Genomic DNA, 24,552 nt, shown 5'->3' with positions numbered 1-24,552 from the left:
CTTCCACGCAATTATGTTTAAAACAGGCATTTAGATAAAGTCAAGGGAGAAGGTGTGCATGGTTTTCACAAGTTATTTTATTATATAATATCACATTGCACCCATGGATGTCAATTTGGTATGACTAGTGTTCAGAGCTGTACATAAGACAAGAAATATGTTTTCTTTTCTTTTTTAGGAAAACTAGATCAGAGATTATTACTCGAACTACTACACTAGAGCTCATCTTAGTTCTTTGCCTGCTCACATCACAAACCATCTATATGAAAACGATGTTATTACATTTTAGACAGCTTTCTAGCCAGACTCTGCATGACCACCCGTTTGACAAGGTCACTGTACAGTGCCACCTGGTGGACATGTCTGTCAACGACCTGGTAATCAAACCCATCTGGTTTGCCTGTCACCAGCTGGCATACGCCAGTCTCATCAAAGCCTTCGCCCACAGTGACAGCCAGCAGCTGTGTGTTCTGTGCCATGGCAGCGGCAGAGGTTCTGGGGATAGCAGCCCGGGCGGTGGCCACAGACCTCCCGTCTGTGAAGATGACCACCTTCCTGGAGACGCCACGAATACTCTCCCTCTGGATGGTAGAGGTGAGAAAGGTAAGGGCGGCTGGTAAATCGGTGGCCCCGTCCATATAGCGCATAGATACTAGCCCTGCCAGCACGGCCTCTGCTCGGTTTGTAAAGGGCACTTCTACTTTTTGCCGCTGGTTGTCACTGTACTGTATGACAGACAGGCGGAGGAACCCTGCCACATCCTGAGACAGCAGCGAGGTAGCAAACTTCTCCACAAATTGCCTGGTCCTCTGGAAGTTGGCCTGGCCCACACTGGACGAACCATCCAGCATGAAGACAATGTCAGTGGCCTTCTGAAAGTTGGCTGGGGGAAGAGTGGACAATTTTAGAACAATACTAGTTGTAAATTCTCTCAAGGCATCTTTTGTAGTAGCAGTTCTGTTAAGCTGTTACCCATTGCTACTCTATAAACATTTAGTGCTGCAGGTGAATAAAGTCAAATGTCAACCTTCTAGAACACCAAAAATGCACACATAATGATGCTTAATTTTGTAGCTAATGAAAGTATTATTGCTAGGTAAATACCACATCAAATACTTATAAAGTACTCTAGGTGGTGAGTATTACAGAATTATTTGGCAGTTAGGGAGTTAAGGAGACCAGAGATCATGACCCTGCCTATGAAATGTAATGAGAATGTATATGCTCTATACAACATCATTTTCAGTGTTTCTTGGTGCTTCACTCACTTTCCTTGAAGGAGAGGGGCTGTCTTACCTGGACAGGTGTAATCTGGACACTTCTTATCTGAAAACACAACACAAATGGCACAGCGCTTAGATGCAAGCACTGGCCTCTACACAGATAACACCAGTGCCAAAGTACTACAATTATTATTATTATTATTATTATTATTATTATTATCATTATCATGCCCTGATAATAACAGTGCCTTGCATGATACCCAAGGACACTTACATAGTAATTTGTAATTTTCTTATTTGAATGTGTCTTTAAATTGAAAATCATACAAATGTGGATCGCGTTTTATCCTCTATTGATTCAGGATAATGGACTTATTAAGTGAGCATAATAAGCATTGTTATTGTTGTTCTGGTCATTTAAGCAGTTTATGGCAATTTTATAAGTAAATGGAGCTATTCAAATCAGTTTTATTGTGTCGTTAGTACAGCCAGCTTGGATTATGCTTGCCACCCACAATGTTTGCTAGCCAACTAAAGCACTTGGTTGATAAGAATATTCAGCCCTTGATCTAAACCGCACACTCCCTGTTTAGCCTCGTAAGGACCAGGGGGGTAGAGTTGTGTTTAAACACTAAATAGGTCCTGAGTAGGCACCATTGAAGCCCAGGAGTGACTGTGGAAAAGCAATTGGCCCTGGCATGCCCCACAGCTAGCATTAGTCATTGTAAATGAGGGTGGTTAGCATGTCCATATTGTAGCTCATCTTAGCAGATGAAGCCCTGGGCCTAGCCAGTATAAGTGAGTGTTAGCCTGGATGTAGCCAACAAAAATAAGGTATTGCTTGTATGTAACTGATGTTGGCAGACAGAGCCCATACTAATATCTTCTCAGTTGTAGCCCTTGAGGCCTAGCCTCGCTTACCTTGGCAGATGTAACCAGTGACATTGTTGAAGAAGGATTCCTCCAGTAGGTGTGAGTGGTCAGTGATCTTCAGGTAGAGACCAGATGTGGCTGTGCCCAGACAGGTGATCTCTTCCAACATGGTGTGATAAGCTGCCCGCCTGAAGATGTCCCCAATGCCAATGCCCACTACCTGTGAGATGGAGTACATTTTGCTAAGTTTCAAATTATACTATGTACAGTACAGTTCTGAACCCCTGTGCCACCATGCAGCTCTCTCTTTCCGTATTGCCCTGTCTCCCCTTGCTATCCCTTACTTTTAAGTTTGGCACGGAGCAGAGGGAAGAGAGTGGTTTGGAGTCCCGGGTGTCTGACCGTCCATCCGTCAGGACTATGGCCACTTTACGGGAGAGTTGAGAGCTGCCGAATGCCCGTCGAGCAAAATCGAGCGCCTCTCCTGTATAGGTGCCACCTGCAATCCAGCGCATGTTCTTCACTGCACTGCAGACAGAGGGTGCCAATTATAAGTCAGTCAATTGATATCAAGTACCGTAAGTATTATCATTCAGAGTAAAATGTTATCAGCATGTGAAAAGTACAGTGCAAAAGAGTATAGTGAATATATAAGCAAGTTTTGTGACGCCGTCATCTATTAACATGGGTAATCTCTAATGATGAGTAATCTCTAATGATGAGTTGACACATCCCGATAGAGTTTCTGTGTTTATTATTATTAGGTCACAGGAGTGTCTGTTTATATGCTCCTATCTATTTGTACATATTTTATAATATTGTTTATTTCATATTGTTCATTTATTTCCTGACCTTTTTAGCTGTGACAGCGAGGTGATTTTAGGGTCATCCATAGACACCAGCTCCTGGGTCCCCTCATGGCTGTACTGAACTACGCCAACACGAGAGCCCGGCTCGTTCTGAAAATACACACACATGCAATAACCATACCAGAACTGTCACTAAGTGTCCACAACTACAACTTGACATGTATGAACCACTGAATGATATACAACCCCTAAAGGGCCTGCTTCTTCTTCATAATAATAATAATAATAATAATAATAAATAATAATGCATTGCATTTAGACTGCCTTTCTGAAGACCCAAAGATGTATTTTGTGTTTTAAATTAGTGTTAAGCCAAAGCCAAAGATTTACTGCCACCTGTCATGCTGGAGTGTTTCAAGTTTCAATTGACATTATGTATGACAATAGAGTATAAGGAAGTGTGTGACTGTAAAGTATAATTCTTACTTGCAAGCTCTCCTCTTCACATACAGTATACAGATTACACAATAATGTAGTAACATCACCCTGTAAAGTTATGTTAGCACTTACCTTACAATAAGGATACAATAGTCAACATGATTTAATGCCATAGTAAACATAAATGAATAAGACTCACTCTCTAGATGGCTTGAAATATGACAGCAAGGCATGATGGTGTTGCTTCGCAGAGCTTTTCCCCACCCAGAGAGGATTAGACATACATCCACCCACCTTGTTCTTGTTGAACTTGGTGATCTTGTTGATGACGCGAATTATAAACTCTTTCTCTAGGGTAAAATTCTGCAGCCCCACGCTCTCTGAGCTGTCCAGCACAAAGAGAAGCTTCACCGGCCCACACTCACACACTGGGAACATAAGGTGTGTGTGTGTGTGTGTGTGTGTGTGTGTGTGTGTGTGTGTGTGTGTGTGTGTGTGTGTGTGTGTGTGTGTGTGTGTGTGTGTGTGTGTGTGTGTGTGTGTGTGTGTGTGTGTGTGTGTGTGTGTGTGTGTGTGTGTGTGTGTGTGTGTGTGTGTGTGTGTGTGTGTGTGTGTGTGTGTGTGTGTGTGTGTGTGTGTGTGTGTGTGTGTGTGTGTGTGTGTTAAGTAGGTAAGTGTGGAAAGGAGAGAAAGGGGGGAGGAAGCAGTGCACCAAGAGGTAGGTTCAACATGTTTTGATAATTACATCCACTGTATATGCCTCTAAAATAGATGAAAAAAACAGCAAATAAATATACTATGAACGTCAGTGGCTGTGTTAATTCAAGGCATACATTATATCAGAATATCAATACTATTAGTGTATTTGACTATTTCAAATACAGACTTACTGGTGCTAGTGCAGAGTAATATATCATTATTTATTTAGTTCGTTTAGTTATTTATTTATTTAGTTAAAATCCAAGCATTTAAATTATGGCATTTGACAAGGTTGCTGCTGAACACTTTCGGAAGGTCCTGAAACTTACCACAGCACGCTGTAAGAGAAAGACATAGATACATAAAAATAAAATTTTAAATATTTAATGTGAACAACTACTATACAGTATGACATAATGCCACATCAGCCACAACTCCTATAGTGTGTGTGTGCGTGTGCGTGTGGAAAATGTGTATAGCCTACTCTACAGTACACAACATTACAATCTGCACATTTTCCCTTTGCTCTCTGTTGTAAAGTACATTCTTGGATTGGTCTCTCTTATTTACCAGCAAGCATATTATGTATGAATATTTTGTTTACCATGTTGTATATGAAGATATATTTGATTATTCTTATGTGCCCAGTATGTGGCTATAATGTGTAGAATTATAAACGTGTACTGTATCTGGGTGCTGTATATGTTCCAGGACTTACAACACAGTTTCTGAAGGACCTCTAGGATCTCACACTCCTATGAGACAGGGAAAGACATCTATTAACCATTGCATTCCAGATCCCTAGTATAAAGATACTGCAGAACATGTACAGTGGGGGAAATAAGTTAATTAATTCAACATATTTCCATTGCAGCTATTCACATGAAATTTAGACCAGACATTGGTATTAATTCAAATTGTTCAACATTGTTGAAAATCAATGACACACTCTCTAGTCAAGACAAAATATTGCAATGCAATGGATTCGGTGAGTAATCCCCACTACCACCTAGTTAACTACAACACTACTTTACAGTGTTAGCAGGCTCACAAAACAAGCTGTGTTAATTGACTAACGAGTGTGTCATTGTTTTTCAACAAAGTTTTCATAATAAAAGTCAGAACATTTGACATCAGGATAAGCTATTTTGCATTTTTTTCTGTGGAGGAGGCAGGCTAATTTACAAGCGGCCAACTAGTGGGCGTTGTGTGTAAATAGCAGCTTAGCATTGTAAAGAGGCTCTTATACCGTAGTAGGCTGTTCTAGTTTTAAGATAACGTCCCAGAAGAGTCCCACTTCTGCAGGTGTTTTGGCTTAGCGTTAACAAACCCAACAGTGCAACATGTGCTCTAACACCAGGGGTGCAGTATTCCCCATCATCCCTCTCCTCTTTTTTCCTAACTGCATTTCTACTGTCTAAAGAGAGATACCCTGAGGGCCCCCCCTCATCCACAACCCCCCCACCCAGAAGAGGTACTCACGTCTGCCCCTGGGTGACCCACTGGCCCAGGAGAACCCTACACATTGAACAGGAAAGTCATGAATCAGACGGAAACAGAAAAAACAGGGGATTTAGTTAGAAATTTGAATTGACGTTGCTGGTATTGTGGGACTTACATTCTCTCCTGCCAAGCCGGGGTATCCTTTTGGCCCCTGAGGGCCTCCTTGACCTGGCCGGGCGTTCTGGGGAAAGATTTTATTTTTTTACTCAATGTGTTTTTTATTTAGTTTTCAGAGACATTACAGTACGCAACAGACATAAGCACACAGACAAAACAGTGAAAACAACAACAAAAAAACATAATAAATAACAGTTCACAGAGTACTTCTCATATATAATACAAAGCCATGTTTAAGAAGTAAGAGGCATTGTTAGACGTTCCACGTAAGAAATGAAAGGCTGCCACACTGCACTAAACCTCCCAGTTCATCCCTGCAATGTGTATCTCATCTTTTCTACCTTGAGAAAGTACATGACATCACAAATCCACCTGCCAAACAAGGGAGGACGATCATTCGTTCTGAGGAAAGATTTTGCATGAAAGAGCAAAGATAAGAAAGGCATTAGCCATGTTAGATATGGCTATCATTAATGTAAAGGGAACATATAACAAGCCTGCTAATACTCTTTGGTGCTGTGGCTGACAGCAGTATTGGAGAGTCCAAATTATTAAATGTAAGAAAAGAAAGACAGATAGAGAGGCAGACAGATGGATAGATGTAGGTCGAAGCCGTCTGTAATCACTGCCATGACCTACATATTTGCCCCATATTTCTCTGTTGTATTTAACCATGTATTACAACAAAGTGATTTGCATAGCTGTGGAGAGGCTTACATCATCACCACGGTCACCTGGCAGGCCGATGTCCCCCTTCAGGCCTGGGAAGCCCCTGATACCCTATCATAGAGGGGCAAAAGACAGACGACTGTCATTCACAAAGTGAAATGAGTTGGAATGCATCCCACATAAATGCTTTACTTGTTTATTCAGCCAATCAGGGAGTTAGGCAAGATAGTTAAGTCTTCACTATGGGTGTGTGTGTGTGTGCGTGAAAAAGTAAACAATTGTTTGTACATTTTCACGTAAAGCATCCAAAGAAGACACACACACTCCCTTCCTTGTACAGTGTTAGAGTGGGAATTTGCCCTCTTTTGTTGTGCCATTTTCCTTAGATCCTAGCTTCCCTCAACCGCATTTCATGCCCGAGGGCTGGAACATTCCAGGAGGCATTTAAGCCAAAGCATGCTTAATTCCTTGCTGCTCTAGCAAAACAAGCTAAACAAGTGAATTAGCTACAGTATGTGTGTGTGAGTAAGAAAGACAGACTGACTTACCTTAAGACCTGCGGGTCCCCTCAGACCAGGGTATCCCTACAAAATAAAATAAAAATAGAAGAGCAAACAAGGTAGCAAATTATTTCACTGGATACTTGAATGTAACTAAGTCATGTAATGTCATAATCACAATGATCACATCGCTTTGGCTGGTAAACTACCAACCTGGAACCCAGCATACCCAGGTTGGCCTTTACCCGGTGTCCCATCGTCACCCTGAAGAGAGAATCAAAAGATTAATGAAGGAAAAGAATATGAGCATGATTAACAACTGAACAGCATAAAGTGTAGCAATGGCCTGACATATCCAATGTATACAATCTGTATGGGCTCCATTTACTGTCACATAAGCAAAACGTAAGTAAGAAGTTGGCCATGATTCCTGTAATATTTCAAATAAATGGTGTGAGACATAATCTAAGGGGTATTTTGAATACTGCAGCTAGCATACGTACCCATCCACTTCTTGTGGTTTGAAAGGCCTTGTGGAGGTTTTTGACGAGCACAATTCAATTCCGTTTTGCCTCTAAAGCACATGCAGCTTTAATTCAACGTACTCGGCACAATCTGCAGTGAAATCCAGTAATGGGAGTAATAATTGTCTAGCCCAGTTACAAGTCTCTTTGCAACTGAACACAGTCCAATTCATTATTGACTGTAAAGCCAAAAACAAGGTGTGCTGATGATGCAGAAAGACAGGCATGCCAAGGCAAGTCATTGTATAACACTAGTCTCCCCTGGAACAATACCGACTCCACCATTGGAATTACATTGACAACTGTCTTTTTGGGGAGAATTACAAGTGAAAATGACAATGTTACGAAGAGACTAGAGAGGCCACTAGGTTTTGCGGATTGATCCCCTGGTAAGATGGTGTCACCGGTCGTCCAAATAACTGTTGTGATTTGTTCCTACAATAATCTCAGAAATACACACATGCACGCACACACACACACACACACACACACACACACACACAAACAGTAGCAACTTTAGCCAGTTGTGTCATTGCATTTACATTTTTATACCATTCTCCCACCCCGTGGTCACTCACCCTGTCCCCTATGGGCCCTGCTTCTCCAGGGGCTCCTGCGGCTCCGCTGGGGCCTTTCACACCCTGAGCAGTAAAACAGACAGAGGTCACAACATGCTAGGAGCCCTCTGTGAACATGATGTATATGCTGTCAATGTGAACAACTGTTATGGTTGTGAAATGACCAATGTGATGATTGTGAAATGACTTGCCAACTTACCTCAGGTCCACGGGAACCTGTCTCTCCTTGGTAGCCCTTCAGTCCAGACACTCCACTTCCACCCTTTCAAGGGTGAGAGAGAAAAACGGAATACTTAGACCATTATCAAATGAACTGGATGGACTGGTGGATCAGTTCAGTATTGAGTATATCACCATAGTCACACCAATATCCACCATATCCTATACTGTAATAAAACCACCTTAGAGGATCGTTAAGATATGGAACTAATGAAACAGGCCATACGTCTGAGCTTATAGGCTTACAACACTACATCCTATCCAACACAGTCTTCATAATCAAGTCAAACCATACATGTAGGCTAGTTTAGATACCTACTAGGCAGCCGAAGCCCTGTTGACTAGACAAACGTAGCTTTAACAGGAGGCTGGCTTGTGGAGTTCATAACACTATGCTGTTTCCAGTGGCGTAACTACCATACATGCAGGTAATGCAGCTGCATTAGGGCCCAGAGTAATGTGGGGCCCACAGCCCTCGAACTATCGTATCATATTCATGATAAGATCTCAAGCACAGAGTCTCTACAATATAAACTGATTCTAATATATACTAATACCTCAATGTTACATTTCTAAATTAAATGTATATAAGGATTAATGCTGGGTGATCTGATGTTCAAAAATGTACAAAGAGCGCGGAGGAATTTGGGGTTATGTTTGACACATGACGTGCGTAACGTTACTAGAACGTAACTAGCTAGAGAACAATCACTGAGAGAGAAACAATGATGCCCAAACACCAAAGTGGATTTCAGAAAAGAAAAGCAAAAGAAAGAATGTCAGAAAAAAAATCAAGCTCCATAAAACTTTTGCAAGAAAAACACAGCTGAGGAAAAGACGATACCTCCGGCTACAGCTAATGTTAGCGCGCTCCCGCCAACCCTCCCTGTAGGTGAACGTGAGGGCCGGCTCATATTTATTTTATATTATTTATTTGACTGTTGTCAATGTGCGGGTGGTGCGCCTTCACCAATATGTTCATGATCTGCGTTGGTTTTTATGGTGCTCCGCTGGGCAGATTAATCAGTAGCCTATACAGGGTTTGAGTTATGTGGGAGCCAATGGGAGCTGAACTGTGTGTGAGTGTGGCTGCGGTGTGTGTGCGCGACTAGGGCCCACTCTGGCCATCTTGCATTAGGGCCCAGTACAGACTTGTTACGCCACTGGCTGTTTCCACTTTAATAGAGCACATAAAATGATCTCTGACCCCTCCCACCCTGCTCACCACCTGTTTCAACTGTTGCCCTTTGGACGGCGCTACCGATCCCTGGCCACCAAAACATCCCGTTTCAAAAACAGTTTTTTCTCCTCTGCTATAAGGACTCTCAACACCTGACTCACTGCACTAACCCTGACAGACGTACTGCACTTTATAAATTGTAAATATGTTCTTGTCTTGTGGTTATGTGTGTACATGTCCATGTGATAGTTATGTGCAATGTGTGTATGTTTTTTTTGACACTGCTGTATTGAGCTTTCCACCTGTACCGAAAACAAATTCCACCGACCTAGGTCGTGTGGTCATTAAACGATTCATTCATTCATTCATTCATTCAACATTTTGTTACCATGACGAAAATTCTAACAGTGTATGCTAAATGCAATGCTAAAGTGTAACAAAGTGACTTTCATAGAGAAAATACAGCCAAAGTCTTCAGAGAGGGGTTCGGTCATAAGAGTGGAGTGTCTGCAACGTGTTTTGGACATATTTCCAGAATTAATGGAGCTCTATGGCGCCCAAAATATGACACAGTATCAAAGGGAGCAACATATGTAAACATAGGCCTATGACTAAAAACTGTCTGGGCCACACAACTATGACCACAGTGAGTGCCAAACCAGGAACTAATGTAAAACATCCTTTTAAAACATGTATTTTCAGTCACTTGAGGAATTACAGCAACAACCTGTTCATCACTTCTCTGTACTGAGGTCATGAGAAGCAATGTACAGTTTGTATAAGTGAGATTGTCCGGATTACAGGAGGGTGTGCCTGGCTAACCTGACAAAAGAACAAATGATGTCCAGTAACATAATGGAAAGAGAACACTCACCTGTGAGCCCACGTCCCCTGGCCTGCCTTCATGACCCTGCGCTCCAGCAGGGCCTGGGGCACCCTGAAGGGATAAAAGCGTTATACTGTATTTGGTAAAAACAGACAAATTTTTCCCTCATCAAAAACATTCCAGCTTGAAAGATATTCTGAGAAGAAATTCTGAGGTTTCAAAATGAATGGTGCATAGACTATTTCAGGGGCTGTCATTCTGTGATCTCTACCGATTAAACATACAACACACACCAATAAGTGTGTAAAAATAAATAGTTCTGCATGTTTTGATACAAGACAATGTTTGAGTGAATCAAAGCCTGATGGAAGGCTGAAGGGGGGTGGGGGCAGAAGGGGGGTGGGGGCAGAAGGGGGGTGGGCGGAAGGGGTACCTTATCCCCTTGTGTGCCGCGTACTCCTGCATGTCCTCTGAGCCCCATCTCTCCTTTTTCACCCTTGAGAGATGTGTGAGAGAGAGGAATAGATATTCCACCAACATGATTCAGTAGTAGAACAATAGTGCTTTTAGGAAAGTGAGGAAAAAAAGACAATGACCTACAGCATCCTCTCTGTCATGATTCTGTGTAATCCAGAATAATCTATTGAGTTATGTATTCCTGTGTCATTTTGTAGATTAATTATAGCTCTCCTTCATAATTTGCACTGATTGAAAACGTTTACATCCATACCGCTTTGCCAGGTGCTCCAGATGGGCCGAAGTCCCCCTGTGAAGATGGACACAGATGGACACTTTTTTTAATCTGTTCATTTGACTCATATCATTTCACATGGATATTCTTCATGCTTTTCAAGTTATGCTTTTTTTATTGCGAAAATATCACAGGCATGGACATGGACCTGTCTGTGACTATGATTTTGGAAGCAGTCGGATGGATTGTAACACACAGTACTTACATCATCTCCTCTGTCACCTTTATTTCCACGCACTCCCTTTGATCCAAGCTCTCCCTTTAGACAGAGGGCAGAAATACAGTCAAAGAGGAAACCTCTATTACTTGTGATTGATTAATTGATTGATTGAAGATTCTTAAACACCAATGAGAAAATAGTTTACAATAAGCATGTCATGACAGGAATACATTAACATAGACACATTCAACAGTACAATAGGTTAAGTTGTGAACCTGAACCTTGAACCTTGGTTGGTTGGTTGGTTGATTGATTGATTGATTGATTGATTGATTGATTGATTGATTGATTGATTGATTGATTGATTACCTTGGCTCCGGTACCTCCAGATACTCCAGGAATGCCTGGCTCTCCAGGGGGTCCTGTTTCTCCCTATACATACACACAGAATCATCAACTCCATCGTGACATTTAAACTAAATCTCACACACACATCAATACTACATGGAACAATCAAGATACTGGATGTAAGTAAGGGTGTTGTGTGGTTACCTTTTGTCCAGATAAACCGTAAGACCCTGAGTCTCCTTTCTGTCCCAGAGGTCCTGGCTCACCCTATCAGAAAGAAGAGCACCCGTTACAAACACTACCCCTCAAATTTGGCAGAAGAATAATCTAGATATACTGAACAGCAATGTTTTCTATCCAAATGTGACATGTTGGTTCCCAGATAAAAGACCCCTCACATCCTCTCCTCCTAATCATACCATGGCTAAGGGCCTTAACCAGGCCAGAAGCTCCTATATGCTGCTGCCCCCCCCCCCCTGACCTGACCTGACCCCTATCTATCTACCCTCCCTCCACCCCCCACCCACAGAGCTTTGGACTGTCTGGACATGAACACTTGAACACTTGATCTTGCACTTCTTATATTTGGTTTGCACTGTCTTGTCCTGTCTTGCACCTGTCCTGCTGTAAACCGTGCTCCACTGTCCCAAACCAAATGCCTAACATGTTTACATGTCATGGCAATAAAGTCTTCTGATTCTGATTCTGATTCTGATTCAGAACAAATACAGCTGCTGTAAAGTGATTTGGCCTAAGAGAAAGCATGCTGGGAAAAAAGACCTCCCCTTGTGATGCTGCTTACAGCCTAACTTCCTAACATGGAATTACCGCAACTGAGAATGTTGAACATCAGGGGGGTTAATGTCTCCTTCGCCTTTCACATCTCAAGTCTGGTGTAGTCTTTGACAAGAGCCCAGAGATAGAGTAGAATAGAGTAGATAGCTCGGTCATATGAACCTACACCTTATTCTAGGAACTTACCTCTGCCCCCTCATCTCCATTACAACCAGGCAGTCCTACAACACCATGGTCACCCTACAGAGAGAGTGAGCGAGAGAGAGAGGGGAGAAAATAAAGAGAGAGATAGAGATACAGAGAGAGTAAAAAAATCTACTGAGTGTCATGCGTTAACTGACAGTGTCGGAACATGGCAACTAATAAAATGTATAAATAAAAACGTATTATGTTTGTCAGAGGGGAATAGAGTCATAGTCTGCACAAAAATGTAAGGTCTTCCGTCTCGTTATATATTTTCTTGGCTGTATATCTATCTACCTTCCCTTGTGGCATAAAATACATTTTCTACACAACAAACACAATGTAACTGCTGTAGCAGTTTTAAACTTATTTTGGACAAGCACCATCCCATCTATTAAATGTTTAGAGTATTGTACAGTTTGGAAAAAATCTTTGATGTACTGTATGTAGCTTGAAAAAGATTAAAATGAGGCTGAATTTTCATTGAAATTTTTCCTGAAAGTGTTATAGGGGAGACTGGGGCTGTGTTCGAAATGGTATACTAGCATACTGCATACTAAATGACTATATACTGCAAACTGCCTACTAAATTCATAATAAGTATCCTAATGTCCTAATATCCTGTAAGTGTCCTAATAAACGACACATTACAGGAGCAGCAACCAGTCGATCTCTCCTCATTTCTCTACTGTTGTCACTTGTCAGCGCCTGGATTATTTTTGTTGAGTTGTGTGCATACTATCCCCCTTGTTTGAATAATGACATGATGTTTGGTCATGATGCAATATTTCTCCATATTCTCATTATTACCAATGCCCTATGTTATGTGATTACCGCAAAATAGCCACTAGCAGAGATAGAACAAGCTAAGACTGCAGACAATACATTGTAATTCATTCTCAACTTGTTTTCCCAAACTCTTTAATCATTTTGGAATATGAGTGTGTATGTTTAATATGATGTTAATTGCCAGTATTTAATTAATTAAAAGGTCTTGATTATCTTGTTTTCATGTTGTTTGTAGGTTTACAGAGCGATGTCCGTGTTAAATTCATATGAATGAGTGTGCCATGTGTTAAGGGAAAGGTAAAGAACGAACCACGACGCCATCCTTCCCGTCCACTCCATCCACTCCTCTGTCACCCTGGGACAGAGAAACAATAGAATAAATCAACAGAGAAGTCCATCTCTCGTCCTTGGGTTTGAGAAAGGCGCTATACAAATCTAAGATATTATTATTATTATTATTATTATTATTATTATTATCTCACTACAGCTTTTGAGTGCATTGCATTTTGAATTTAGTAGATGATCATGTGAATTGAATATAAAATGTGAGTGAGTGAGTGAGTGAGTGAGTGAGTGAGTGAGTAGGTGAGTGAGTGAGTGATACATACAGTATATAATGCTTCTGCTAAATGGCATATCTAAATAATCAATGATTTGATATAGCATAAGATAGACAACACACCTTTTGTCCAGAAGATCCTCTTGGCCCCTATAGCGTGAGCAAAAGAAAGAACAAAGACTTTGACAGCTGATCATTCTATATAGTTAACTGTAGTACGAAGGTTATACGTGAATTACTATCAGTCAAATGACAGTGAGAGGGATGCTATCTTACTCTGTCCCCAGTAGAACCACGGTCCCCCTTTAAAGAAAGAGAGTGATACAACCGGTAAGAGATACAATGTAAAGCATAATGAAATAGTGTTAATAAGCCGCTTATAAGCTATTATTGTTAAATATTCTGAAAATGATCAGTTCCTTATCATGGCATTGGTATGGGCTTGTAATTGTATAAGTGTTACCTGTCCTCTGGGTATTAAGCCTAATAACTGTAATCAAGTGTAAAACTTTTATTTTTATTTTAGCAACTTCTAGGCAATTCAAAAGCACTTCTGTGCCTCATGTATTGGGAGCATTATTCCATTATGGCATTTGGTCCCTCCTAGTCAGTTTCCAATGTATCTCAAAATCCGCAAAATCGTCATCTGATGTTAACACCATTGAAAAAAGGAATCCCCTCAGCAAATCACATATGCCTATTTATTCATTATTTAGCCTACTTGGTATTCTAGTTCAGAAACACAACATTAGAATTGCTAGATTGTTCGCTGCTATCCTGTTGTTGGTGCGTTAACTCTGGGCTGTATTTCACATGCACAAAACATTAAATGAGCGTTCCAAAATGCAAGGGTGTTGAAACCCCCTTCAGGGTGAACTAGCTGTTAAATAAATGTGAATGTGAAACAACCATTACTTGTTGATATCCTGAAGGGTAAATGGAATTTGTTTTTTGTTTCTCAAAATGTGCGAAGGACGACTTCAAAAGTATGATAACAAGTATGATAAAGTTTGCTGATCACTAATATTGAAATGTAACATCCCTTTAAACCAAGAGGACATCCTGTCTCAGGCAGGGCTACTCATCACGAGAGCATAATTTCAAATGACCTCCACTAAAGCCAGCATCATAGGCTATAGATTCAAGGTTAATTATGACTCTGACCTTTTCTCCCCTGTGTCCTGGAGGTCCCTGGTCACCTGCTGTTCCCTGAGAGAGAAAGACATGATTAACATGATGTCCAAAGTCATTTCATATTCAGGCTATTGAGAGAGAGACATGATCAACATGATGTCCAAACACATTTCATATTTATGCCACTGAGAGAGAAAGTCATGATCAACATGATGTTCAAAGTAATTTCTTATTCATGCTATTTCATGCTCATATTCTGCTACTGTGTCTCACACCAAATCTACATTGGGAACTTACATCTCTGTCATTTATTAAGACCCTGTGTTGTTTGTATGGCTCATATGATCATTTACTTTGTATCTCATTAGGCACACAGTCAGTTTAAAGGCCAACAAACCGTTGCAAAATAAACTTTTGCTCATGGTTATGGGGAGGTGTGCACACGTTTGTGAGTGCAGATGTTTTGACTAGTGGCCATAGCATCTTCAAGTATATCATCCATTTGAGATTTTTAATTAGAGCTTTCATCCTGATTTAACACGTATTACACTACGCAGTACAGGTGGATTTGATATTGGGGGTTTTGTCGATAACATTTGCCTAGATAAGCAGCTATGTATGCCTCCGATACAATTTGTTGAAAATAGACTCCAAAACTGTATTAGATCCAGGAACCTCATGCATAGCTCAGCCAGGCTGTGTCACCATTTTATAAAGCCCACCTTTACTCCCGAACTTCCAGGTTTCCCTGCAATCCCTTGTCGCCCTGGAGATCCCTGGAAAAAGAACAAGCACACTTTTTTAAAAACCCTAACCCTAATCCTAAGTAAAAAGGATAAAGACTAAGAAATAAAGGAATAAAATAACCAAGATGCCCAATACTGACCAATGTTGTTCCATTTAATGTTAATAACGGCATATGTATAACTGTATATAACTTGTGTGTCTTTACAGTGCCTGGGGTGTCCTTGGGCTACTTTGGAGTTCGTTAGAAATGCCTTTAAAAAAGCTTTTCCACCTGTATGTATTTATAGCCTATATATATCTGCCATATATCATACCTCCAGAATAAAAGTCAGGAAAAAAAAATCTGAATAAAAGTCTGATTATTTTTTTTTCAGAATAAAAGTCTGATTTTTTTTTTAACTTTTATTCAGAAAAAAAGGTTCAGACTTTTATTCTGGAGGTATGATATATGGTAGATATATATATATATGTACTGTAAAAGAAGCACTAGGCCTATGATGGAAGCTCTGATCATATTATCTTAAGCCCACATGTAAGATCCTATTGCCTATTGGAAAATTGGGATGACGGGATGGAAAACTGTAGGCTATTCTTAGAATGATAATCTAATATGGAGGGTTGTTCATTACCACTGCTCCTGTCCAACGTAGTGGTAATGCCATGGTCTTACTGTATAAAATACAAGTTAGCCTGACAACATTGGGTTAAAGCAATCAGATCCAATGATTTCTGACCATCTGTAAGACGGGTTGCAGCTAGTTATGATTTATGTCATTTGTATGACTGGACAAGCACAAGATAGAATGCACCTTAAAAACCAACAAATATCAGAAAAAATCAAGTTGACTCACTACTACCGTAGCTTAACCATGAACCTATTTCTAACTTTGACCTACTGTACTCAAGAAACCTCAGTCAATGCGCATGACAGTGACTGTTATCAGTGTGCTTGGCCTTTGCACTAAGCACGCGCTGTGGGAACTCTAAGGTAATCAATGCACTAATGTTGGAGGGAACACCAATAATTTCAGCACTGTCAGTAAATAATACTAACGTCACACGTCTTCACTACTTGTGTCTGCTGCAACAAAGACACTGAGGTAGACTGCCGTTGGGATGGCAGTCTGAACCTTATAAACACTGGCTTACTGTAGGAAGTTCTGATGTATTCCCCAAATCAAGCTACATCAGGCATGTTATGTTTACTCAATATCATTCTGTTTTCACTCAAAGGAAAAGGAGATTGTCTTACTGCTTCCCCGCCATCACCAGGAGTGCCTTGGAGACCTATGGGAGCCTGCAGATGAAAAAAACAGAATGAGAAAATGTTTTGATTTAATTGGGGTCAGATTAATAATACAAAATAATAAGATATAAATAATATTTAAAAATGCAAGATATTAGTCTATTGCATCAAGATCAGGCTTACCTTGCACTCAAATCCACAACACTGAAAATAAATAACACAATGAATCAATAATAATTATGCATTGCATTGAAAGATTTGACTCATATTGATTGAGCTAATAACAACATGAAAACATAATTGTGACAAATGGAAGTAATGCACAATAAATAGTGTGGTACAATATGTGGAGTAGAATAACTGTAAATGCTTCCATAACTTGAATAGCATATAATATTAGCTCAGTTATTGATGTGCAAAAAAAGGCCTTTTGAAACCCTTTTGTCAACAGATTACAGTGTTCTGTGTAAGTAATGGGACAGTGAAGCATTTTATGCTCTTTTGGCTATATTCCAAACGTTTAGATTTTAAATCAAACAATCACTATAAAGTCTATATACGTATATTCTCAGCTTTTATTTGATGGCATTTGTGTACATATTGGTTTCACCATTTCGAAATCCTAACTCTTTTTATACATAGTCCCCCTATTTCAGGGACCCAAAAGTAATGGGACAGATGTATACAATGTCTAAATTGAGAAATCATGTTCATTATGGTCAACAATACTTTGCATGCAATAACTGCCTGAAGTCTTTTTGTCATTGTCCCCACCACACACTGAGAGTCTTCTCTGGTGATGCTATGCCAGGCTTGTACTGCAGCCATGTTCAGTCGTTTTGAGTCTTTTCGCCTAAACGTTATCAGAAAATGAGAAGCTTCCACGTTTTGGAGAATTCCCTCGTTGCTCCTGTTTGGCAGTATGTTCCTGGGATCCTGGGAATCCTGGGAAAAACACCTCTCTACCTCTCATCTCTCCTGCACTTCTCTCACAACAGTTACCACTCAAGGTCTAGGGATCTCATCAAGCTCACCATCCCAAAACCCTGCACTGTTTTCGGCCGCAACTACTTCAGTTTTGCGGCAGCAAACGATTGGACCACAGAACACACTCAAACTCACAGCACTCACATCACTTACCATTTTCAAACATAAACTTCAGCAGGTCATAGTTGCCTGTTGTTCCTGCTGATTGCCGCCCCCCCCCACATACACACACACACACCGTTCTCTTTTCACACACAAGTTAGTTGACTTTGTTTCTATTTGTTTTTATTTATTTATTCTTCACTATCTTTGCCGTTCTCATGTATTGTATGTATTGTTTGATGTTGACCCTGAGAATTTCTGTTTATATGTTTGTTTTGATTCTTGCCAGGGCCTCTTGGCCAGATCATCATTGAAAATTTAGAATTTGTTCTCAACTGATTTTATCTGGTTAAATAAAGATCAAATAAAATAAAATAAATAAATGTTTTGGGTCATTGTCTTACTGTTTGATAAAGCACCATCATGGCTGTAATCATCATTCTGTAATCTTCAGAATACATACCAGTTACAGCATAAATTAAGACAAGTGTTTGTGGCAGCTGTACGCCAAATCACACCCCCCTCTACCATGTTTCACAGATGGGGTGGTATGCTGTAAATCCTGGGCAGTTCCTTTTTTCTCTTAACGTTCCACTTGAAATCACTCTGGCTCATCTTATCTGTCCGCAAGACCTTTTTCCAGACCTGCAGGCTTTTTAGGTACTTTTTTGCCAACTGTAACCTGACCATCCTTTTTGAAGATAACTAGTGGTTTGCATCTTGCAGTGGAGCCTCTAGTTCTGCTGCTGACATATTCAACGAATGGTAGACACATTCATACCAGCCTCCTGGAGAGTGTTCCTTTTCAGGTCTTTATTATGGTGAGCATTCTTTGGTCGTCCACTCTAGAAGTCGTCCTTGGCCTACCAGCCTGTTTGCAATTGCTGAGCTCACCAGTGCTTTTTATTGTTTCTTATGATGTTCTAAACTGTTGATTTTGGCAAGCCTAAGGTCTTTGCTATGTTTCTGATTAAAAAAAAAGTTTGCCTAATAATGGCTTCCTTGACTTTCATTGATACCTCTTTAGTCCTCATGTTGACAGACTCCAAAGGCAAACGGAAAGCCTAGAATCAATACTAGACATTGACAGCTCTCTTATGTCTGCACAAATGATGATGGAACACACCAGACTTATCAGAAACACTCAATCCAATTGTCCCATAACTTTTCCCTAAAATAGGGGACTGTGTATACAAGTGTATGAAAAGTGTTGTAATTTCTAAATGGATACACCAGTATGTACACAAATACTCTAAAATAATAGCTTAGAATTTCTACTTTACCCTCATAGTAATTGTTTGATTTCAAATCCAAACTTTTGGAGCATATGGAGCCAAAAGAAGAAAAGAAATGCTTTACTTATGCAGGGCACTCTATACTGTATGAATAATTGTTTTCTTGCATGGGCTGTTTATGGTATGCTGTTTGTTTGATTACAAACATAAAATTCTGCAAGACTCACCAATTGTTCGGAATCGTTGTACTACAGAAAAAATATAAGATACAGAGGTTTGATTAAGAACCGTGTTAGCATAGATATATGAAGCTTATAGTAAGGACATACTGTATACATGAGGGATAGACATACAGGTAGACCAAAACTAGTAAATTAAATATGTTCTCCTTCCCTGAATGCTACCGATTAAACATAGTCATTACAACCATTAGGAAGCTTGCATGTTACATATTGCACCTTCAAAAGTGACTTCCTGCAGATGTCATGTGACACTCACCATGGTAGACACAATGGTGTTGATGGTGTTCTTGACGACCTGTGGGTCCTCACTGTTGGCTGATAGGTTGTGCCTGTGATGCACATCTGTTGCTATGGAACCTAGTCTGTTATCCTGTCGAGAGAGAGAGAGAGAGAAAGAGTGAGAGAAATATCAGAATCAGAAATAACTTTATATCATACCACTTATGAGGGTAGTGGTGGTCTAGTGGATAGTGAGTTGGACTTGTGATCGGAAGGTTGTGAGTTCAAATCCCGCCTGAAGCCACACCACTGCTAGTGTGCCCTTGAGTAAGGCACTTAGCCCTCAGTTACTCCAGGGGGAATGTCCCTGTAATTCGTAATTGTAAATCGCTTTGGATTAAAAGCGTCTGCTAAATGGCAAAAAAAAATATTATTTTATTAATTAAAATTACTTAAACCTCTAGCAACGTTGGTCTTTCTCCCGCATTTTCTGTTTTCAATTAACTTACGTGAGGTTGTTTCCTATTACTTAGAAATCAGACATGGTGTGGTGCATCACTACCAAACTATGGTTGTGTTTGACCACATGGTGCCACTATTAAAAATGTTTTGGCTTATAGAAGACATGTTATTTTTGCTAATCTAATCAAACATTTTACATGGACAGACATTTGTCCATAGATCATGTATACCAAATGTCATGCCCATCCACTAAAGCAGCTTTGGAGAAGAAGATGTTTAAAGTCTGCTTCAATATTGAAAACACAACAGTGCATTTCTCAGACGTTTCAAACGAGTTACCAGATGATGGGGTGTGATGGCCACACTGAAGATGCGGATGTCCATGGCCCTGGCCTCAGACACAGCATAGGCCACACCGCCACATGGCTCCTTGTAGCCGTCCAACGGGTGCCCGTCGGTAACCACCACCATGTACTTGTTACCATGGTGAGGAGAGCTAAAGTAGAATTGAAGAAAGAAAGAAAAAGAAAAATGTGCCTCAAATAAGACCCATTTCATGTATAATTGTTGAGTATGCAATTATTTCACACACATGCCTTTGTGGAGGAGTCCTTTGTGATAACCCTAACACCAACCCCAGGCATCCATGCAGATAAATAAATAAATAAATAGATAGATAGAAAAATAGATAGATAGATACATTACTCAATCCAATGACCAATGTGCTCACCCTGTCATGAGCTGCCCAGTTGCCACAGAGATGGCACAGTCGGTGTGGGTGCCCTTGCCAATGTAGTGGATGTCCTTTATGGCTCTCTTGAGCTGGGCTCTACCAGTGGCCTCCTTAGTGCTGGTCAGTTCCTTCATCACCTTCACCTCATCACTGTAGTGCAGCACTCCCACATTCCATGTGAGGTTACGGTCGCAGCGGTAGTACCTTTGTGTGTGTGTGTGTGTGTGTGTGTGTGTGTGTGTGTGTGTGTGTGTGTGTGTGTGTGTAAAGACAAAGCACAGTGCATTTCATGGATGTGCACATACAGATCCAGATTGAGCCTCATCCTGGGTTAAATAACATGAGTATAAAATGTCCATACATTTGTAGTGTAGGATACATTGTAGATTACAATACATTAAGATACATTGTAGTGTAGGACTAGGCTTTAATCTGTGTCTGGGGAACCAGCCGTAGAGTGTGCAATGTGCATATAATTTACCTACAGCTCATGTCAGCACAGAAAGCTAAATGTGGCATATTGCAATACCGAATGTGTGTATTCATTTTAGGTAAAAGTATGATGACATAGGCAGTAGGATCAGTCAAAGCCTCACTTATGATTGTTTGAAAATCATAAAACATCACTGTGCAGAGACTTCCTGCCAAAACCCAGGTATATGCCGTCCCGCTCATTACACCCTGATATCAGGCAGATGTTATTATGGACCATGGCAACACACTCTTCCACCCACAGAGACATTGTTCTTTTGGTTCTACACTCCGAAAGTTTGGATTTGAAATAAAAAATGTAGGTTAAAGTGGAGATTCTCAGCTTTTATTAGAGGGTGTTTGTGTATTGCTTTAACCATTCAGAAATTACAACAGTTTTTATGCATACTCCCCCTATTTCAGGGTACCCTAATGTGATGGGACAACTGGCTTCACAGGAAGTCTGCTATTGGTGTTTGTTACAATACAGGTTTATGTTGTACTGTGTAAAAAAATGTTTTAATTATGTTATCTCTCTAACTGGAGTGTAACATGGCAACATACTTAACATACGTTAGACCTTAGAGAGAATGTTTGATGACTAACAACAAGTCATTAGCTGATCTGGTATTTAATCAGCTTGACTTTGCCAAATAGAGGAGACATCTTTTCAAACATCCTTCACAGCTCGTCACCACCTTGCGGTGGCTTTCACCAGCACTTCACACTTCTTTACAAATCGTGTCTGCTGCAGCAGTAGCATTGAGGTAACCTACCGTTGCAACAGCGGTATAATCCTTGTAAAGTCTGCCTACTGTATTAAAGATTTATATTTAATGCATGTTCCCCTCTGCTCTTACGATGCTCTTAAGATGCACTTACCAAACGTTGTTGTCCAGTCGACTCAGTTCGATATCTCGCTATGGGATATGCACCCCTGCATACCCTATTCGCTGAAACCCTATTCAATCATTCCTGGAAAATGCCGGGAGCGCTTTGCATGACTGACCCTTCCCCAGCCCGGCCTATAAAGGCTTATGCATAGTGCATAGTGCTTAAGGTTTTCATAGTCCATAGTATTTCGATTAATGTTACACAATGGTAGCAATTTCAAAGCATTTCTCCAATTTCATCCTTCTGCCAGCGGAGAAGGTTGCTAATTTCGCAGTTGCTAATTTCTCCAGTTTCTGTGCGTACACATGGGTCCCAGTGTGCGTGGAGGAGCGCACATTTTCAGGCCAAGTAGTTTTTTTTATAAATCCAAAAATGTGCGTCAAAGTTGTGTATGCACGTTTTTGGGCATACTAAAGCTTTATAAATGAGGCCCCAGGACTCTCAAGTGTTCTGCTAAGACTACTGGCAGAGTGATAGAGCTGCGTATTTCACCATCAGTTTGTCCTGCAAACAGGAGATTTCTGAGGTTTGCCTACCAGGGCCCAACTTACGAATACCTAACCTTACCATTCAGTCTATCTCTGGCCTCACAGACAATCACATAGTATGTCAAAGTGGCCCTAGCTTCCCTCCAGTAAAAAGGCTTGAGGGTCCTCACTTATTTGGACAACTGGTTGATATGTGCAGACAACTCGGATCAGCAGCAGAGCCCACAACAATCCTGATGTCGCACCTGCTCATCCTAGGCTTCAGGATCAATCATGCCAAAAGCTTGCTCACACCGATCCAAAGGATAAACTTTGTCGTGTGTCTATCTCCCGTGGTGTGCCTGACGCAAATTTCAGCTTTGGAGAGACCCCTTCCTCCTACTAATAGGATTCCCCATAAAATATTAGAATTTAATTTAATTGAAAGTGAGTTGTTTATCGAATGAGACATTGTACGGATGCCTCTGAAGTAGGAGGAATGACATTGGTGGCCTGAGTTGCAGGCTGAGGGGTGAAAGAAGGGTGAGTTCACTCACTATCAAGGGTAACACAACACCCACTGCACTGCCCAAACATCTTGTGGCAAGAATGGAATGCGCGTCATAACATGCCATGACAGTTAATGACAACCAACATTGTTGCTCTCATAACGGACACTGCATGACAAGAAAAGAGAGTTGAACACGTTTATCTTTTCATACATAATAATTAGCATCAGTCAATCACAAGCATTTGGCTGGTCGCCCCAGAAAAACAGGCAACATCATGGTCAATCTTCAGAAAATATTGCAAGGGCTGGTGGTGTGGTCGCAAGCTTCAGTTCCAGGCCAGCCAACGAGTAACACACCCAATTCAACAAATCATCTTCAATTGGCTTCCATCAGTAGAATAAGGCATTTCTCTTTGCACCTCACCAGGTTACCCACTGCTGGTTCATTACCAACAGGAGACAGGCAAGACCATTGTGATGACACTATTTTACATTTACCCTGTTTCCAATGGTATTTACCTGGTGTTTAAAGGTGTGTGATGATAGCAATGGGTACTGTGTGATAGCTGATAACAGATTATACATTGCCTGGTATCAATAAGTGCCTGGTGGTGTGTATTGTGATGAATGAACAATAAAAAAAAGTCTCTCCTAATACACTGTAATGCAATTACCGTTTCACCATGTACCTTCTCAGCAAATACAGATAAATAGTGGACCATAAAACAAAGTGTCACCAAAACTGCATAACAGAGGGGTCACACACCTGCTGTTGAGTTGATCTACAAAGTCCAGGGCAAACTGTTTGATCTGCTCCACGAAGGCCCCATAGGGCTTGGCTCTCAGGGCAACACTCTCTGAGGTGTCCAGGATGATGTATACGTCAACTGGGCAGTCTATGGCAAAATGGGAGATAAGGACATGATACAGTGATTATAAAGTTACGATTCCTGGCCAGTGTTACAAAATGCTACAGCTATTATTGTAACCCTATAGCTCTCATGTTATATTATTAGACAGTACAGTATGTGTACATGTTATACTCTATATTATAATAATTTATTTATTTTTCATGCCAATTTTAAGTTATTGGTATAATAAGTTGTAATTGACATTATTAAATATAATTATTGAAAGTATTACCCAGATTCACTGCCATTATCAAGTAAAACATGTATTGCATGTACCTGAACTGTAGTACACAGCATCTTTTAAGAAGTATAATACAATAACATTATACTATGGTGTAATCTAGTTATTAATTATTAATTATAAGCAAAACCTAACAATCTAAATGTTAAGAAACAACAAAAGAAATCACAATTGTTATTCTTTGTGCAGCTTGATCAGAAGTGTGAC

At 40.5% G+C, this 24,552-nt stretch overlaps 2 protein-coding genes across 2 annotated transcripts in view; both read right to left on the bottom strand.

Moving 5' to 3' along the window:
* LOC308166379 (chromobox protein homolog 3-like) overlaps positions 1-24,552 on the bottom strand; it is a gene marked incomplete at its 3' end in the record, with an annotated part of 245,305 nt that overhangs the window by 200,511 nt on the left and 20,242 nt on the right. The gene's annotated exons all lie outside the window — the stretch shown is intronic.
* On the bottom strand, positions 279-24,352 carry LOC308166193 (collagen alpha-1(VI) chain-like; the record flags this gene model as incomplete). Its single annotated transcript, XM_080540459.1, has 35 exons — positions 279-883; positions 1,297-1,326; positions 2,145-2,316; positions 2,441-2,624; positions 2,949-3,055; positions 3,638-3,771; positions 4,372-4,380; positions 4,761-4,797; positions 5,525-5,560; positions 5,661-5,726; positions 6,380-6,442; positions 6,880-6,915; positions 7,045-7,095; positions 7,934-7,996; positions 8,133-8,195; positions 10,207-10,269; positions 10,592-10,654; positions 10,889-10,924; positions 11,115-11,168; positions 11,439-11,501; positions 11,622-11,684; positions 12,399-12,452; positions 13,495-13,539; positions 13,867-13,893; positions 14,020-14,046; positions 14,908-14,952; positions 15,600-15,653; positions 16,877-16,921; positions 17,054-17,074; positions 19,422-19,442; positions 19,693-19,806; positions 20,457-20,613; positions 20,848-21,054; positions 23,960-24,089; positions 24,337-24,352. 35 exons carry the CDS (start codon positions 24,350-24,352, stop codon positions 279-281), a joined length of 2,961 nt encoding a protein of 986 aa, XP_080396585.1.

This window comes from Nansenia antarctica (genome assembly GCF_963989245.1).
Source record: "Nansenia antarctica genome assembly, chromosome: 10".
In the NCBI taxonomy this organism is placed as follows: Eukaryota; Metazoa; Chordata; class Actinopteri; order Argentiniformes; family Microstomatidae; genus Nansenia; species Nansenia antarctica.
Note: the sequence above shows the minus strand (reverse complement) of the source record. Positions and strands in the feature narration are given on the sequence as shown.